The sequence below is a fragment of the Pelecanus crispus genome, chromosome 1 (assembly GCF_030463565.1).
Source record: "Pelecanus crispus isolate bPelCri1 chromosome 1, bPelCri1.pri, whole genome shotgun sequence".
Classification (NCBI taxonomy): domain Eukaryota; kingdom Metazoa; phylum Chordata; class Aves; order Pelecaniformes; family Pelecanidae; genus Pelecanus; species Pelecanus crispus.
This window is the reverse complement of record NC_134643.1, coordinates 14,278,497-14,298,818: the sequence shown is the minus strand read 5'-3', so window position 1 is coordinate 14,298,818 and position 20,322 is coordinate 14,278,497. Positions and strand designations below refer to the sequence as shown.

The 20,322-nt window shown below is 41.5% G+C and overlaps 1 protein-coding gene across 2 annotated transcripts in view; it reads right to left on the bottom strand.

The window, feature by feature from the left end:
- Positions 1–10,171, bottom strand: part of GSAP (gamma-secretase activating protein) — a 52,172-nt gene extending 42,001 nt beyond the window's left edge. For both annotated transcript variants that reach the window (XM_075706587.1, XM_075706589.1), the window contains exons 1-6: positions 10,087–10,171; positions 6,432–6,505; positions 1,862–1,918; positions 1,099–1,168; positions 622–678; positions 397–485 (exon numbers count right to left, since the gene is read on the bottom strand). In XM_075706587.1, coding sequence (XP_075562702.1) covers positions 397–485; positions 622–678; positions 1,099–1,168; positions 1,862–1,918; positions 6,432–6,505; positions 10,087–10,171 — 432 coding nt within the window. The remainder of the gene's footprint in view (positions 1–396; positions 486–621; positions 679–1,098; positions 1,169–1,861; positions 1,919–6,431; positions 6,506–10,086) is intronic.
- Between the last annotated feature and the right edge of the window lie 10,151 nt (positions 10,172–20,322).

The window sequence follows — 20,322 nt, the reverse complement described above, 5'->3', positions numbered from 1 at the left end:
TCACAAAAGTAAGTAAATAACCAAAGTAGTTTCAAACACTTATCTAAAATAGTCTTTTTAGCTGGATACTTACATATTTTTAAATTAAGACAGGCACAGTAATGATATTTAATTAATAAAAATAGCTGTTATTACAGACTAATAGTCACCAATCACTATAATTGCAAACTTCAGGGGACTGAATAGAAATAAAAAAAGTAGCCTTCGTGTCAGAGAAATAGTCTACATCAAGCGTTTTATGAAGTTTCTCATTTTTTTTCATTCTATGAAGAAACATGGGCACACTCATGGGCACACAGTTGCAAGATAACATGAGATATTTCTGCACTCAACCACTTTTGCTCTCTAGCATATTAGATTAAAAAGGTTTATATTTAGATTAGTTGAATAATTTACCTGTACTCGAACACAGCTATCCACAGCCTTTAGGACTCTCACATTATTAATGGGATGAATTTCAATTAACAAGGTTAAATACTTGGATACTGCAAAAAAGAACATGCTTTAGATAACATTCTTTTTTATACACAATTTTGTTTTCTCAACAGAAATTATGTGGGGGAAAGAAAGGCAAAAGGGTACAGTATTTCTAACAGTATTAAAACAATCCACTTGTAGTACCTGACTGTAATAGCCGACTTACTCTTTCTTCCTCTGCATACTGACGGAAGCTGACCGCTAAGGGGAAAAAGAAAACCAACACAACCACAGTGAGCACGCATATTTTATATTAATTTCATTAAATATTCTTGGAGAGCAAGCATCACGAATGTTTTTTACCAAAAACATATACTTTAAAGGAACAACAGAAGCTCTTCTAGATGTAGGAGGCATGTATAAATGCAGGAGGGTGAAGTGAACAAAGGGTCAGTGTGTCTTACATTTTTGTTTTAATAAAACAGCAATATCGTTAGAGCTGTGTCTTTATGTTGTTATCTACATTATGCATTTCAGTGGATCCATCACCAAATAGACTGCTGCGGGCAACATATGGGTCAAAACAGATTTAAATAATTCTAGACACAAACATATCATCCTACTAAACTAAATCATCTTTGTCATGACACAAAAAAATTTAATGATAAAACACATATTTACCCAATAATGTCCTTTCATTGTTGACCGAACAACTGATTATGCGTAGATCCCTCTCAAACATATAGAGGTGCTATAGAGAAACACATTAATGTTAATAAATTATTTTTTTAACTATACCTCTCCTTAGGAAAACACTGCTGACCAGCACACCATTTTTATTTTTAAAGCAAATCATTTCACAGCCAGAACAACCACATTTCAAGCCTCAATTGTATCACTTCTCTTTTTTCTCATTTGTTTGTTTCTTACTGGTTCTTTTTGAGCTCTACATTGCCACCAGAGCAGCCCAGCAGACCTTTTTGTAAATATGAGATTTCACCCATTTCATACTGTTATGGGGACACCTGCAAAGGCCTGTTATCACAATTACAGCCACTGAATTGCAGTACATTCAGTTTTAGAATAATTTCTTACAATTGGTAGCACCAAACAGACTGAGGATGCACACATAACAAAGCAAACCCATAACATTTACTTCTTAGCACACATGTTCAGCGTGAAAAGGAGTGGAAAGGACTTGAATTGGTTGTTTAGAAATAAAGATTGCAGACATGATGCTTTACTACTCCCAAGTCATTCAGATGTTCTGTAATGTTCTGCATCTTAATACTACTGAGCACCATTCGAATACCTTCTCTGGTCTCTCTTCTGTTTCAAACAAGCATACACTCCTGAAGGACAGAACATACTGTGTTGCAAGACATCAAAATCTGAAACTCTACAGCACTGTCTTCACCAGGGAGAAGCCTGGTATTGCTCTCACCTCATTTTGCTTAGTTTGAGGATCATACAATCCAATGTGAGTATTTCTCCGATTTCCCTATGGATGAAAAGAAATTAGCACTGGCAATGTAAATATATACAAAGTTAAACATTGTTTTTATTTTTTCCTACCTCCATCTCCTCTTCTCCCCACCCCTTGACACACATCCTCACACATTTCCCTGTCCCATAAACAGGCAGTTAATTATCTAATTCCAAGAAAGCGAGGCAAGAAAAGAGAACAAAGATTTTTTTTTTTTTCCCTTTTAGAACTAACACATGGGATAAAGCTGAAATGTGGCCAATCCACAGCCCACAAGCTGTTGCATAAGCCAAGTGCCTCTCTCTCACTATGGTTTTAAACTGGTTTTAGTTATAGGCAGTAGAGCCAGGAAGAGAGATGTCTGTACAAGAATGAAAGGGGATGCTATGGCCCCTGAAAGATTTAAGGCTGGTATTCCAAATCTCACCAACTCGGTGGGTCATTGCTCCAAAAGGGAGCACAGACACACCAAACATCACCAAACACAGCTTCCAGTGATCTGGCTGCAGGCTCGAAAGAGGATTTCAGCTCTGCCTTAGGAAATGACTGTTTGAAGGCTAAATATATTTCACAAGCTCAGATGACGCCATGAGCCTGCTGCCTTTGAAAGGAAACATAATACACATCCTTTCTAGCTTATTGATAATAACACACAATGATTTTGTTTGGGGCACTTCTAAGTCTATACAAATCAAAACTTTTCTTCTTGGTAATTTTTACCATGCTTTAAATTTTCAAAATATTAAAAAAAAAAATTTAAAAGTAAATTCTGCTTGGCAGCATATATTGTATATCAAATCAAGCTGAAGTCCATTAACGTGCTCTAGGTATAGGCACTAAATTGCTAAACTGTTGAAACTAAATCCAGCCACACAGGCTTGCACTCAAACAGTGAGCATCATTGTTTTTAACTACAGCTTGGGGGGAGAGGGGAGAAATCTGTGGTTATTTACAAAGTTATGGCATCTTGCTTTGTGAAGTTAAAACAAAAGCCTGAGTATTCTCTTCCTAAGGGGTCTGTTTCTGAGTGTCTCATTATTGTTGTGGCAATGACAAAAGTCTTTGACTTCTAATTTAAACAAGGAAAACAAAATGTCTTTATATTAAGACACAGGTTTCAGGCCTCATAATTTAAGGTTAAGCAAGTGATTTCACAAATAAACGTTCTTTCCAAGTGTGTCTGAAATGCTGACATCCTCTATACTTAGCTACTGAAAAATACACTTTACAAGACTGATAACAGGACTACATCAGTGCCCATATCTGTGCATAAGCTAAGACACTTTTCATGTTTTCGCGTTCACTCTAAAGATTCTTGTATTGCCTTGCAAAATAGAAGCACTGACACTAGACTTCACTTCTGTTAAAAATATCTTCCTTTACACCAACTATCAATGTCACGAAAAGACGGACACTGTCAAAACTGCAGTACAACGCAATACTCTAAAATAAGCTTGAAAATAAAGCTCATTCTCCACCTTCCCCTGATTTCATGCAGAACGTGCTTGATTTTCTTCCACTTAGCAGACAAAGGTTGTTTCCTATTTGTATCTATTAGGAAACAAGCCAGGGCAGCTCAGTTTAGTTTACATCCTTGTTTGTGCACTATCCTCACTGACAATGTCACAGCTAAAGTTTGCTGCTATAAAGCCAACAGGAAAGGCTCACAGACACATAGCTGCATCTTGCAGAAGTGGTAGCTCATTAGTTATAAATAGTTTATCATGAAGCGGGGAGGGGAGAGAGAGAAAGAGACATTAAACTGCCTTAACAATTCAGTAAGATCTGTAGTTTGTTAGAACCTGTAATTACACCACAATAACATAAGTTTAAGGAAACAGAAGGACTAGCTCCAGACACGAAAAGCAGTCTGTTTTCCCCAGGTAAGCTTTCCAGTGTGATGATGTATATTAGCAGAACAAAAGCAAAGTGCAAAGAATACTTATATTTTAGAACAAGCTTGTAAAAATTTAAAAGTAGTCTCAAATTGGGGCCTAAAACTACTTGTCATTCGCTAAGATGCATACGCCAAAACTCTTTTATCTTCTATGTAAATATGAATGGATACTCCTCTTAAAAGGTCTGCAGTAAACTCCAAAGCCACAGAACTATACCCATACACTGTCAATGGACTGTTTCAGAACAGGAAATATTTGGATTGCATCCTTGTTAAGTCCGTAGTAAAGTGTAAAAAGAGACACACAATCCTCCCAACACTTGCTGGTTTTTAGCATTCTACTCTTGAGAGAAAGGAAGAAAAATATTCAGTCCTGCTTTAAGGTATCACAGTCCCAAGGTGTGACTGCAGCTGACACAGACATAACTACTGTAACAAAAGCATGGACATCAGGAAAGGCACAGCGCTAGGAGCTCAGCACCCAGCCTGTTCAGGACACTGGGTGAGTGCTGTGCAGCCACAGCCTGAGCCACCCTGTACGCTCCTACCAATATACAAGCCACCCTGACCAACACAAGCTTTGGGGCAGACATACTCACATGTTCTTATCATCCACACAGACAAGTGTGGAGGTATTGACTGCCATCGACATCAATGCATCTAAGTGGGTACCAACACTTTCAGCTGATGAGCAGAATTTTTATTGATCCAAGAAAGAAATGTGTACCACACGCTATGAACAACTTCTCTCTGGGAGAAGCATTTAATGCAATACCACCTTAAGATACATTTGTTCTTTGTGAGAAGACTCCAGGAAGTATCTTCCAGTTTGCCCATTAGTGAGTGTAAAACACACTCATAGTAGAAGCAAACAAAGTATGTCAGCATCCTTCCCAATAGAGGAATAAATAGATGCTGGTTCTTCAGCAGGCTGACTTACTCAGGACAAAAAGATCAGACTATCACAGTAAGAGAACAGGAAAATAAAAAGCAGCAGCATCTCCTTCGGGATGGCATTTGAGAGGTGAAAACTGCAGCACAGCTGTGCAGTTTGCTAGTTCCAGTTCTCAGGCTTTGTTATCCAGCCATTCCTATCACACGGGCTGCAGAGGTCACTTTGTTTGCTGTAGTTCCTCTTTCCTAATTTTGGGAATATTTTCAGTGACTTCCTATGCAACCTTTACCTCTAGGTTCGGGGAACTAAGCCTACATGTTTAAATCCTCCAGAGAGTCATTGGCCTATTCAGTCAATGGAGTCTAGTGGGTATTTGTCCACCTCCTCCACCCCACACACCTCTTCCCAAATACAGGCTACAAGTGGCCAGTTCTCTGAACTCCAACTGTTCTGACCAGATCCCTACTGACTACAACAGGAGCTTAGACACCTAGCACGCAGGCAGACACCTACGTTTAGATGTGTTAACCTCGAGCTACAACTCATTCCTTGTGCCAGCTGCAAGAGCCTGAACAGCATAGAAGGCAGCTGGAGTCCACCATCAGAAGCCCAAAAAAGCTTAGCGTGAGATTCCACAGATGCTAGAAAGGAGCAACATCACACATATGCAGTACCAGATCTCCTGTTGGGAGCTAGATGGGTTACGTTCATTAAGTCCTTCTAGAGTTTTGAGCAATGCAAAAAAAAAAAAAAAAACCAAACCCAAACTTGACACATTCTTTAGTGTTGTTTTTATGGTTACTGTTGTCTGCTACAGACTCCCCTCCCTATGCTTGTACTAAAGGAAACATCCACCCACAGTTAAAGTGTATTATACCTTGATGAAGGCCTCACCTCTTCCCTTAACCCTAGGGAAGCTGGAGAGTTTTAGCACTGTTGAACAGGAGGGGGACAAAAGGCAGCCCTATTCTACTGGAGTCTGCTACCTCCAACCTGTACTCTTCAGGAACCAAGATTCTCCAGAATACAGCTGGGTCTACAGATTTCTCCAAGATGCACAGAAAAGAACCACAGCTTGTCTCATCAAGGGGAAACCTTCCCAAACAGATTGAAAAATCTCATGGAACTACAGATGTTTCAACCCAAAAGCTATACATATGCCATGGAGAACAGAATCCTATGTTAAAAAGGATAGCTATAGATACTTCAAGACATCAAATAAACAACAGTTACTTCAGACTACTTGCAATAAAGTGCTATAGATGAATCTTAAAGTAATAAAGAAGAAAGGCAGAAGTTATGTTACATAAATGGCATCTTAACATACATATTGGTAGGAGGAAACATATTTAACTAAAGCAGTGCACATGAATTTAATAATCAGGCTTCCCTGAGAAATTCTGAGTGAAAGAATGTGCTGCTTACAAAGAGTTTGTCTGTTAAAGAAATGGCATTTCATTCAGGGTGAGATTCTGGCCCCCAAAAAACCAACCGCAAAAACCCTATGGACTTAATCAGGTCAGTACTTTACTCTCTATTTCATCATTCTTGACCTTTGTCTGAAGTGGAGACAGGTATTTTCCCATTGCCCAACCCCCCAAGTTGTAATCAGTCAAGTTTTCACGTTCTAAACTTCACTGCAAAAAAATTTTGAACTACAAGGACTCAATTAGGCATAGATACACATACAGAGTTATTCTCTGCTATATTTTTATTAAGTTCTGAGACAGACTTACCTTCCAGGTATAAATAATTTTTCCATTTCTTTCAACATTTACAACGTAGAGTGCTGATGCATTCTCAGAAGTATCTGAAATGGGAAGTACCAAAAGGCACAGCATTTTCATTTGAGCTGGTTCATCATACAATCTATATACACTTTAAGCAAAGATACTAAATACATTTTTATATATAAATACTTCTTTGTACATGCCAAAATTACTCCCTTCTGGAAAGGGAGAGAGAATATTTCCTACACCGTGATATAAACCAGATCAACACAAAATAGGTAAGGGGTTTCAAAACACACAGGGAAGAATTATTTATGTAAATGCCTATCTCTTCCTTATAATCGTGATGCTAATGGCCACTACCTTTTACGATGAAAATGGAGTGTGCTTTTTCACTATCTTCCATTCACAGAAAAAAAAAAAAAATTGCATTTATCCATTATACACACATGGGGTTCAAACAGTTAAGCTGCACTCCAATCCTCAGCTACAGGGAGACACAACTAGCCTGAGGAAAAGTGCCACTTGCTCCCACCTGCCCCTTCAGCATCCCAAAGGAATGCCTGGAAATAAACTACATCTTCCGAGATTAGCTCTACAACCCCCCCTCCCCCAACCCAAGAACCACAAGATTAAGCACCACATATATATATGCAACATACCTACAGGTACAAGGGAATTAGGCAATACAAGACAAGAGATATACAAGAGATATGATGTGGGGTGTGAATGAAAGAGTAGGGTTAAAAGGGAAACAGATGAGCAGGAAGCTAGGATGGACACAAACAGAAAAGAGCACATCCCAACAAAACAGTGCAAAATAAAAAGGAAAACACCAGAAAAAAAAGATAAAATGTCATACTCAAGATGACAAAAATGCATGCTTTCCTGATGCTGCTTTTCTGTTTTCTAATTGCTGCAGCCACCAAAAATGTGTTTATCTTGGATGGAACTTTCAGTGAAAGTGGAAATTTTGCCCTTAACAAGGTTGACAGCTGCAAGATTTGTCCTAGTTTTAAGATAAAGGTAGCCTGTGGTTCAGTAAGCATCAACAAAAAGAATTCTCCACAACTCTCAGCAAGCATTTAGTCAAGTTCGACACTATTTACTTTGCAGTTATCACAAAGCGTTGATAGAAGGAAGATGTGAAACTTAGTTGCACAAGCCTGATACTATAAACTGGCTTATACAGCTTGCAGTGATAAGAAAAAAAAACTTTTAACGAGTATTATCAGAAGGAAATAAATTCTGTATTTTGTTGCAAGAGGACAATGAAAAACCTTAGTGTACATTTAACAATGCATCACTTTCTACTGGTTTCAGATCACTACAGTACACTACAACACCACTACATTAAGGCTAGCCAGTGACAACTGAGAAAGTCTCATATAACCATATATTCTGCTCTTCTTCTAGTGGAAACTTCCCAGAATTTAACCACCACCTCAAACTTTCAATATGAGTACTAGTCTCCACACTTCTCTCTCATACAATACTTCCTCAGAACAGAATTTAGGAGACAAGAAGGTCCATAAGAAATTTCCATGTCAATGAACTTCTCTATCACCCAACACAGAGATCTTAAAGGTGTTGAAAAAGTTCCATATCAGAAGTAAGTTTCATGTCACTGAACATTGTTGGTGAGAATATGGAGCCAAAGAAGAAGTGGCAATCATCTCTGCTCTTGGAAAGTCCTGCAGTAAAACTCTGCATGAGAATTACCAGTTCTTCCTCATCCCCACATCTGAGACCAGCATATGAAGGGCTGCAAAAGAACCAACTCAACCTGCCTGCCCAGCAAACAACACTTATCAACATACTCAGGAGAATGCACAGTTTGATTTCCTGAAGGCCATTATATGCAGCTCATACAAAAATAAGCAGAATAAAGAGAACAAGGCTGGCTATCTTCACTTGCCGCTCCCCCCCACCATCATCATAGCTACTCCCAGCTCTCACGCAATTAGAAATTCTCACATGCTATCAAGGGCTTTCAAGTCCTCAGGAAATAAAATAATAAATATGAAAAACAGTAACATCTGAAAACACCAACAAAAAGTACCGTGATTCCTAAAAATTACTTGCTTTCTGTGAATAGGTATTTCTCTGATGTTTAAATTAATCTTTTCAAATTCCTACCTCCCACCTTCACATTCCTAACACAACAGCACTACATCAGGGGAAAAAGTCAGTATACACAGACAAAAGTTGAAATGCAATACAGCAATGCTGATATGTGATCAGATGCACCTTCCAACCTAGATTCTTCTGATTCTGTATTACCAGGGGCATTTACTGAACAAAGAATCTGTATTACATTTTAAAAAGCTGAATACGATTGTCCCTTTCCCAAACACGTCAGCACCATTTTAAGATGGTTATGACATAAACACATAGGTTGACTCATTGAATTCATCACAGATGAACTGATAAATTCATACACGAAGCAATTATGCATGGAGAATTTCAGAATTTTACCTCAAACCTCTTCAGTACACCATTCAACAATTGTTCAGTAAGCTATCTAGTATATGTGAAATAATTTTTAACAGATTTTGTAACTAATGGCTTAGTGAATAATTTTCTTTTATAAGACTGGTATTTTCTGGTTTACCTCCAAACAAGTTTTTAGGAAACTATTCGATAACAACCCCTCAACATGGGAAGCAAGTTAAATATTTTGAGTTAGTTAAAAGCAACCAAAGGAGCTGAGGTTTCAAGCTCATCACAGGGCACATCAACTACCATCTATTTCTACTGAAGTAATAATTATTACAGGATTGGTTTTTTTAGACTAAGGCTTCCATCAGTTTCTGAAAAGAACCACCGAGCCATCTGCTATGCAGATGAATGAGACAAAACACAAGCAAAAAACCACAGGCCCAAGAATACAGTGGGGTCATTCTTTTTTTCCAACCACCATGTTAAGCTCTTGCTACACTTGCTATCGCATGATGCTGTGACAGCTAACACTTCATCTAATTTTAACTAGCACTCATTTACCACGTAGACAGAAGTGTTTGGGGTTTTTCTCCCACCCCCAAGAAAGGGGAGTAGTGTGGGAGGAGCAGTCATACTAAAAGCCTTTTGGGGAACAAAAGCCAAAACCAAACCAAACCAAAAAAAAAAAAAAAAAAAGCAACAAAAAAACCCACCCCATGTGTGAAGAAGCAAAAGAAAGAAACAAGCTGAGGAATGTAGCAGACGTGCAGAAGTGCTTTCGGCACATGAGAAGTTCCTTGAAGACATCGAACTGCCCCGCCTCAGGCACCCGAGGGACGAGCCCCCCTGACGGACAGGCGGCCCGGGGCCGGGGCTCGCTCCTCTGGAGCCCGGCCGAGGGGGAGCCAGCGCCCGCTCCCCCGGCCCCTGCTCCGGAGAGGGCACCCCCTCCCCCCCCGCCGCCATTACCCCCGGGCCCGCCGCGGCCGGAGGCGGCGCGGCCCTGAGTGGAAAGCGCGGCCCAGGGCGCAGGCCCCCGGGGAGCTATACCCGGGGCTCTCGCCTCAGGCCCGGCTCCTCCGCCCGCGGGAGAGGGCAGCGCACGGAGGCGGCCGGCAGCGAGCAGGCGGGCGGCCGGAGGCAGGGAGGGAGGGGGCTCGCCTCGGCCCTCCCCGGGGAGCGGGCGGCCCCGGCGCAGCGCCACCCGCCGCGGCGTTACCTAGAGCCGCGGCCCAACCCCGCGCCGCCAGCCAGGGCGCCACATCCCTCCGCAGGTCAAACTCGGCTACCAGGTGAAGCAGCATAGCACCCTCCTCTCGCCCCGGCCCGGCACAGCCCCGCTCCGCTCCGGCCGCCGGAGCGCCCCGCCCCGCCGCGCCGCACCGCACCGCACCGGCTCCTGCGGGGCGGCCGCCGCCATGGGCCCGCCCACCGCCAAGGGCCCGCCCTCTCGGCCCCGCCTCGGCGCCCATTGGGTGCGGCGGACGTCACTCAGCTGGCGGCGGCGCGGAGTGGCTGGGCAGGCTCCCGCCTCCCTGCGTCCCCCTCAGCCGGCGGCGGGGCGGGGCGGGCTCGCTGAGGGGTTCCGGCCGCGCCGGCCCCGCTCCGAGGCCTGGAGCTCTGCCGGTTGCTACCGGGGGACGGGAGCTGCGGGGAGGGCGCCCCAGGGCCGCGCCGCGGGGGGCGGCCTGCGCGCAGGTGACCGGGGGCTTGAGGTGGACTCGACGGCCCTCGTTTGCCCGTTGGAGCTGGCGCCCAGGCTCCTCCCGAGGCACGCTGCAGGAAGGCGGGATCCGTTTTGACGGTTCCCTCACAAAGTGACGCAGAGTGACTCGAGCCTGTGGGTGAGGTCTGCTGCCAAGCCTCAGCTGCCCAGTGTGCGCTGATCAGAAGGCCCCAGCCATCTGTTACCCTCCCCGCGTTCCCCCTGGAAGCGTTAGGTGTTTTCCAGAGTTTCCAGCAGCATCCCGGTTTTCTGAGATTATGCACTCTGAAATGCACTCAGGCTGTCTGTGCAAACTGCTTTGGCAGAGCGTGGGATGTCCTCTCAGACTAGGCCTGGCCTGATCCTGCTTTTCATCCGTCTACTAGCAAAGGAGGTAAAGCTTAGTGTGATCTTAGGCTGGTTTGTGGTTTGCTTGGTTGGGGGTTTTTTAAGTTTTTGAAAATATTTGTAGTGCCGATAAGATGCTACTCCATGGCTATCTATAGCCTGCCTGTAATTGCCATTTCCCTTCCAACATGCGCTGGCTGATGTCAGCCGGCTAAAAGTGGCATAAAATGGATAGGCTGTAAGGGCACGCACCAGGCTAGATGTATGCCAAGTACAGAACAGCTTGAGCCAGATCTAAGAGGTAATCCTGTACTAAGTTTTTTCCCCTCATGGCTAAGCTTTGGAGCTATCTAAAGACCAGATGAGAATCAGGTATGTCTGCAAAGTGTGGATGAAAGGCAGGTTGATAATCAAAGTGCAAAGCAGATATGTGCTTTCTCTCAAACTCCTTATTGCCAACTTTTACAGTTTTATCACAAGTTTCATCATCAGCATTCTTCTTAAAGCTCTGTGGATCAAGTGGTTGTGCAAGAATTTCAGCTTATATTTTCACTGTTGTGAAATAAAGCTTGAAAATGTGACTGGAATATTTATTTCAGAGGGAAAAGTAGAAAACAGACAAAAGGTCCCAAATGGATGCATTAAGACATGAGGTGGGGCTAATTCATGATTATGCATATTTGGGAATGACACAACCAGAGAGACAAGCAAAGGAGGGAAAGGAAGCCAATCAAATGACTGACTCTGTAAGTATGTGCAAAAAGGGAAATTTTCACATGGAGAAAATCTCCTGTGCCCAGAGCTATAGAGTACATTTAAGGCCAGGGTGAGGCCAGCTGGCAGAATTTTTGCTTCTGCTGTAAAGCAAAACAAAAAGAAATGTGGAGACGGGTAACAAAGAGTCTGCCTATAACAACAGGCACTCCAAATGCAGAATGAGAAGAAAGAAAATGAAATATAGCTGCCTAGTTTGATGGTCCTGCGTTTAAAAAAAACAAAACAACTGTTCTTGTGTTTCAAAATCAACCACGTCACTTATTATAGTTCTTGAAAGAGAGCCCACATAACTGATGGATGAATTATTCTCTAATATTTACAGACCAAGAATCGTATGACAATGCTGTTCTTCTAGAGTATCTTACACAATAAGTGAAAGGCCTTTCGGACAGTAGGGGCTGCATGGAGTTAACCAGAATAACTGCTGGGTCTGCCGTAGAACTTAAACTGGTTAACATGATTAAAGGAAATTGGAAACATTCTTAGATGATGTGAGCTGGTGAATAGCTATGCAGACAAGTGGGTGTGAAGGAGATTCATTCAGTCGTGGCCTGTGCATAGGATCCATTCCACAGTCCTTAATTCAGGAAAGGACTGGAAGAGTTTGTACAAGTTGCTGGAAGTGTTCGTACAAGTAAATGCCTCACAGTCAGATGTGCAGTAGGAAAAACCTTTCTTGTTGAGGAAACGGTTAACAACAAAATTTCCCCTCAGACCCTGCTTTCACTGCAAAGGACTCTTCATTATTTTTGTATGCCCAATATGTTTGCATTATCTCACTGAAGTTTATAAATATGCTTTCTCAAGACTCCTGGCATAGAGTGGGACCTCATCTCCAGTGCACCATCCTGGGAACTTGGAAGCTTCTCTGATGTTAGTCCCTGAAACCAAGGCAAGAGAAATTCTCTTGGAAGATTCCCTATCTATTCAGTGAGAAGAAGGAAGTGGTAGCTTGACAGATGAAGAGATTTGAAAAACAGGAAGGGATGAGGTGATTCATGATGACTGTCAGGGTTTAGAGATACAGAAACATGAGAAGAACAACCACATAGAGCTGGGGAAGATGGTACCAGAAGGAGCTGAAGGAATGGATAGGAGCAAGGAGCCAGAACAGAAGGGAATGAGGAAAAGGGAATGTGAAAAGACAAGACAAAAGTTTATAACCTGTGTAGAACTGAAGTCAGTCTTCCCAGAAATCAAGTCAGGATTCCTAAGTTTCTCTGTTACCCAGCAAATGATTTGAAATCCACTATTTGCCAGTGGCTTATCCATACAAAGAGACAAGATAGTACTTGTGCCAGTGTCTTTGGTTCAAGTGGTAAAGGTTTCTTTGTGACTCTTAAAGGTCCAATGCTGCTGATGACCCTTGGGAACATCATTATAATTCCATGGTGTAATTATCTGTGCTTTCTCAAAAAATCATGCACAATTATGTATAAAAATGACAATAAAACCACTTCTGGTTTAGATAACAGTCTCATTTGTTGTATCTTCTTTCATTTCTAAAATGTAATCCATGCTATGTACAAAATAAAAGGGGAATCTTAAGGAAAATGGACGGTATAGTACAAGATGAATGATATTTCAAAGAGAACTAATTAAGATTGTATAAACAATGCTTTTTTTTGCAATTTCTTATTTTTGAGAGCTTAATTTACACTTATGATATACATTAGGAATACATATATCTGCATTCAGTTGCCAGAAATTTATTTAAGAGAAAGCAGGTGTTTTGCCTGCCTGTTGGTGTGTTTATGTAGTACAGAGGAAATACTTCCAATCAAATAAATGAGGTTCACAGTAAATGGAGAAAGTGATGCAGTTTCTGAATGATTAACTTTAGCAGTCAGACTTTTTAAATTATCAGCGGAAACATCATAAAATGCTGACAATTGATGTCAGCATTAACCTTAAAATGAAACTCAGAGTGCCTACTTACTAAAATGTACAAGATACCCCATCTTTCAAGAAACAACAGACAATCGCAGACTTGGGGCTGTACATTTAAGGAACAAGCAAACTGTCTCGTATAAGAATTTGCAATGCCACAAAGAAAACTTAATGCACTGCTGTTCTTTCTCCTCAAGATACCACTATCTAAGTGTTTGCTACAACTGCTGTCACCTGAATAGTACCTAATACTTTGAAGTGGGATGGGGTTTCTTTCTCTTCCTGTGTTCCCATTGTTATCTGCTGGTTTTATTTTCTTGCTTCTACCTTTAATATCTATTTCCTTCACAACTGTAAAAAATAATGCACAGATTTAGAGCTTGTTATGTAAAACTCATTATTCCCTGAGCCGTCAGTCTGGCTCAGCACATTAGAGGCCATATCTACAGGCCCAGAGATCCAGGTTGAATTCCTAGAAGCACAACACATTCCTCAGAAACCACAAAGCTGACTCATTCAGAGTACTTCAAGTAATAACTTAGTACAGTGTATCATGACACCTCAACCCTGATACATAAAATAAAAAGCTTGATGCAAAAGCCATAAGCATCAAAAAACCCCCTTACACTTCCTTCAGCAGGCTTTGAATTAAGACACAGGGCCTGATGTATTCTTAGAATCACAGATTCGTTTAGGTTGGAAAAGGCTTTTAAGATCATCCAGTCCAAGCATTAACCTAACACTACCAAGTCCACCACTAAACCAATTAAGGGTAGAGTAATAATTAATTTCATGTTTCCTGGCTTGGTGGCTGGATTATTTTTTAATGAAAATAAAACTAGAATAGAATCATTAAGGTTGGAAAAGACCTCTAAGATCATCAGTCCAACCATCAACCCAACACCACCATGTCTACTAAACCATGTCCCAAAGTGCCATGTCTACATGTTTTTTGAACCCCTCCAGGGATGGTGACTCCACCACCTCTCTGGGCAGCCTGTTCCAATTCTTGACCACCCTTTCCGTAAAGAAATTTTTCCTAATTTCCAACCTAAACCTCCCCTGGCGCAGTTTAAGCCCATTTCCTCTCGTCCTATCACTAACTACATGGGAGAAGAGACCAACACCCACCTCACTACAACCTCCTTTCAGGGAGTTGTAGAGAGTGATAAGGTCTCCCCTCAGCCTCCTCTTCTCCAGGCTAAACAACCCCAGTTCCCTCAGCCGCTCCTCAGAAGGCCTGTGCTCCAGACCCTTCACCAGCTTCGTTGCCCTTCTCTGGACACGCTCCAGCACCTCAATGTCCTTCTTGTGTTGAGGGGCCCAAAACTGGACACAGTATTCCAGGTGCGGCCTCACCAGCACCGATTACAGGGGCACAATCACCTCCCTGCTCCTGCTGGCCACACCATTCCTGATACAAGCCAGGATGCTGTTGGCCTTCTTGGCCACCTGGCACACTGCTGGCTCATGTTCAGCCGGCTGTCGACCAACACCCCCAGGTCCTTTTCAGCCAGGCAGCTTTCCAGCCACTCTTCCCCAAGCCTGTAGCGTTGCATGGGGTTGTTGTGACCCGACACTTGGCCTTGTTGAACTTCATACAGTTGGCCTCGGCCCATCGATCCAGCCTGTCCAGGTCCCTCTGCCGGGCCATCCTACCCTCCAGCAGATCAACACTCCCACCCAACTTGGTGTCATCTGCAAACTTACTGAGGGCACACTCAATGCCCTCATCCAGATCATTGACAAAGATATTAAACAAGACTGGCCCCAAAACTGAGCCCTGTTCTTGATAACATCTGCCAACTTTGCTAGATGGAGAAAGAAGCTCTTGGTTTAAAAAAAAAAAATCCAAATTCTTATCTCTGCCAAGTGAAATTAATGTTATAAAGCATTTCTGACTTTTACTTCCTTTTTGCTTGCACCATGAAACCAAATCATGAATTTCACTTTCTATTTATACTCAGCGTCCCTTTCTCATTTTCACACTCAGATAGTTTGGGTTTCTAGAGCCAGGCTGAAGCTGTGTGCAAGCACAGGAGCTCATCCCAATGGAGCAACCTCTGGGGTAGGGACGTGAAACTAAAACTCTTAGAAAAAAATGACAGATTAAAATTTTCTATCTTTTTTTCATCAGGAATCTGTTCCCGCCTTAGTAGTGGGAGAATGTCCCTTGAATTTTTAACTGGAATGTGTCTTGACCATAGTCAGGCAAATCATCAGGAAGTGATAGTGGCCCTACTGATCGCATTGTAACCAGCATCGGCATTTTTTACCACTAACTACAGTGTTTGTGCTAATTGCGTATGTGCCTGTCATCCCTTTTCAAACAGTTCATGTGGCAGGAATTACACAATCATACCATGAAACCAGTGTGGGGCTGATGAGGCATTGGTCCCTGTCCTGGCATTGATGGGTGTAACATACCTTTCAGTTCTCCCAACAGAATAAAGCTTTGTTCATGGAAAAAAACATACAGAGCCATAAATCATTGATGTGTTCCACATCAGGAAATTATACTTAAGACTTCTTATGAAGAATGATTGTCTGAAATGATTATTTAAACACATGACAGCCTGGCAAACAGCTCATGACTTCTTTGGGAAATACTGCTTGCTGAGGGCAACCTCTTTTCCCGCCATTCTAGCAACAGAGGGTTTATTGTCATCATGTCTAGACAGTTGTTTCCTTGAAGAATGTTTTCAGCCAGTCAAACACAAAAGATATAAATAAATTGTTTTCCTAAAGGAGGTGGTCAATATGTTTATTAAACCCTCTAGGAAACACAAATAAGGTGCAATTAGAAATCAATACTTTGGTAGTAAAAATAAAAGCTTTGATTCAAGGGTGGTGATGTAAGATACCTTTATTTCAGTGTGTGAGAATCACATTTTTTCAGTATCTTTAATTACAGAATATCAACATGAATCGGAGTAGTCTCACTGAAGTCAGTCAGTATCCATTACAGATGCCAGTGCTTCATAGACGTGTTTTTCTATGCTTTGTTCGATAATTAATCATAGGAAATAGTCTTTTAACCACTAAGGAAAAAATTCCATCTTGCTATTCATGCTTATATTGAACAGCACCTTCTTGTTTTAAATAGCTTCATTGAAGTCAATAACATGCTCAAGCCAATAACATATTTCAAGTCAACGAGGCTTCTGAAACAATGAAGGTATTCCTCAAAGTGAGGGAGGGGAAGATAATGGGACCTAACGAAGTCCCTGACTATTGTCCAAGTGGCCTTTTTGTTTCCGCCGGTTTTCCCTTCGTGGCCCAGGCTCTGAGGCTTCTTTGTTCTTTCCACAGAATAACCCCTGCTAGCACTGATGAAAGCTCTGTGAGCGCACACTGTCTCAACAGCTGTTGAAGGAGCTCTTTGCTCTGTGTTTATTCTTCCAGCTACAGCCTCATTAGGACTCATCAGTAGTGTTTAGAAACTTGCCCTTTTTTCCTTTGTGGCCTTTCTGTTTTGACTTCATTTTGCATTGCAAGAGGACAGTGTCAATACTATGCAACAGACTTGCAACTCTTTCGGGAACAGATATGGTAATGCATTTATCAGCAGGTCATTCCAATTTCTTTCACTTTTTAGGTGTGTTTTCATTTTCGTTGTCATTTTTATTGTAAAACAGAAAAGAAATATTTAGCACAAATGCATTCCTTCGAAATGCGAGGCTACAGCGTGGTAGAGTGGAGACTGCAGACAGGGACAGCACAGAATGAATGCATCAGTTGAATTTCATCTCATTCAGCTTCAGCTGTTTTGAAACCAGGGTTCCAGTGTGAGTTCTTTGTCTACGCTCCTTCTACTTGATGAAGAAAGATAAGAACTCCAAAGGGCAATTGATACAACCTGGTTTACTACTTATTTTAGGGTGCATTTTGCATAATCCAACCCAATTCTAGATGCTGGGCCTCCTGTCCCCTCCCATCTGCTGTCATGCCTACCAGGAATGTGCAGTTGGAGGCCTGGAGGAAAGCAAGACTGTCCCTTTCTGTATCTGCCTGCAATTAGATCACATGCAACATAATATGGAAGGGGGTCCTGAGGGTGTGGTTTGATGAGCAGCTGATCTAACAACTCATGACTGTTGAAAGGGTGGTCCCAGACTTCCTGTTCATCTCTTTGCTTCCTACCCTCATCCCTAGGTCATCCAGGCTATTTGTTTGCCAGCTCTGCTGCACATCTGACACCTCTCTGATCCAATTCTACCTGCTAAGCCACTACCATCTATTTACTTTTTTTAATGGTTTAATTTTCTGCCAGGTTATGAAGGTGTTTCCAGTCACAGAAGGCTTTTACTAGTGCCACAGCCATTGCCAAGGGAAGTCCTGCAGCTGGCAGCGGGGAGGGGAACAGAAGAATAGAAGACGACCTCCCTGTATTGACAGCAGTGAAGTGTCAGACCCACATGGCTCATTCAGAGCCTTTGCCAAACACTTACCTCTAAATCTCAGGTTGAAAGAAACCGTCATTTTGGCCCACCATTCCTCCTGTCCGTTGCCCAGCCACCACTGCATAGTTTTCAGATCAGAGAACTGATCCAACTGAAAAATAACCTTGAGGGAAGAAAGGACAAGGTGGGAGGGACTGGTTTCAATAATATCACCCATCAAGTTTACTGAACCCTTATGCCAACAAAAATGAACAGAGAAGAGAAGAGAAGAGAAGAGAAGAGAAGAGAAGAGAAGAGAAGAGAAGAGAAGAGAAGAGAAGAGAAGAGAAGAGAAGAGAAGAGAAGAGAAGAGAAGAGAAGAGAAGAGAAGAGAAGAGAAGAGGAGTTGAGTTCAGTTGGAAGGGACGTACAATAATCATCTAGGTATTCTACAGAACTGGGAACAAACCACTGATGCTGGGAAAAGGGCCTTGGGGTAACTGCTTTTCCCAGTGTTGGTGCTCAGTTAGGCCAGTTTAAGTTTGTGCCAAACTAAAGCCTTAGGGTGGGTTAATTGTCTGTGGAGGCACCTGCTTCTCTCGACTTACGGTAAAAGGATTCTAGGTACCAGGTCTTAGCTGTCAGGCAAGTAAATCCCATTCTTAGCATCCTTGGCCTGGTTTCCTGTTTCTGTCAGAATCAACAGAAACCACTAGTTTTTAATACCTTTTTTGTATGCAGTAACAACCATTCCTTTGATACAGTGCAACACTTTAAATACATTCAAATTATTCTCTCAAAATCTGAATGCATTTCCCTGGCACGTCCTAAAAATATCTTTTATTTATAATATGTGTTGGTTCCAAACAAATGTCACATTAATAAGCAGAGAGGGTTGGGTAGGTGTCCGTCATTAGTCACGCAGTGGTTTCTTTTTCCAAAATACTTCCAGAATTCTATCTGACCTCTTTTAACAATGAACTGTTTATAGGATTCATAAGGGCCTTATCCTCCAACCCTGACTCAGCCAAAACTCACCGCTGACCTTGACCTCCTGTAGTCTATTCTTATAGCCTTACTCATGTGAGGAGCTTTTATTCGCTGACCTGACTTGGGGAGTGTATTCTCATGAGTATGATTTTGCAGACTTGGCTCCCGACTCAGTGGGACTTGGTAAATGTCACAGAATCAAGTCCTAAGGATGCATATATTATTTTTACAATGTTATAAATACAAAAAATAGCGAAAAATATGCAGCTGAGTTCTGCTCCCAGTACCACAACAAGTTGAGTGTAATTATATTAGGTTTTTACAGCTACAAATGAAAGCATTGAATTCTTCTTATTTTGGATGAGAGTGCATATATTTTTAGAAGAAAGCAGTCACTAAGTTTCTGAACCATAACACTTATTACTAAATAAAGTAGCTGTTTTTTCTCAACAAGATATGTTTTAAAGTAGAATATTGTTGCAGTGTTAGGTGATTACACTAGCACAGTATGGCAATGGCAATTTTTTTCTGTATTTTTTACATCTTCTGCAACATATAAAAGACTCTTGATCTATATTAGTGTCAATGTCCCTCATAACTTTGTATTTTTCATTCTGATACAGGATGATACATTTTTAGAAGTTAATATATTGTCATTACTGGAGCTGGGTAACAAGATGTGTTGTCTGTATCAAAAAAATACTCGTAGCAGTCTACTATTTTTCAGTTTGTTTGAATGACTCTTCCAATTTTAAAGGTTATAAATAGGAATACTTGATGTGTCTTCTTTCCAATATATATTGTGTTATATATCTCTTTAATTTCCTTTCTTGTTTTCTCACTTTAAAGTAGAAGAGTCCAACTTTTTAGGTGCTTTTGTAAGTCCCCAGTGCTTTTTTCATTCACATCCGAACCACTTCTTTTTATTTCCCTATATTTTATTGTATGTGGTGAAAGTGTATTTATTATATACTTGGATCATCAGTATATTATATGGTGGTCTTTTGTAGCTCCTGTATTTTATTTGTTCTTTGGAATATAAGCATGCAATGAACAGGTGTCTTCAGTTAGCTGTCTAGTACAATGCCTAGCCCTTTTTCTTGAGTAGTTACAGTAAAGGTGGAATCCATTCTGTTTATCAGTAACTGAAGGAATTCCTCCAATCAGCACCGTCATGCATTTATCAGCATTTGACTTTATCTGTCTGTATTGCCAGTTAGCCTAGTTTCACCAGCCCTTGGAGATTTTTCTACTTTTTTATAGTTCTAAGTGAACTTTGTAAAAAAAATTGGTAATCTGAAAATGTTGCCAATGTACAACATACTTATTTTTCCGGGTATTCTAAAGTATAGATAGATACCTC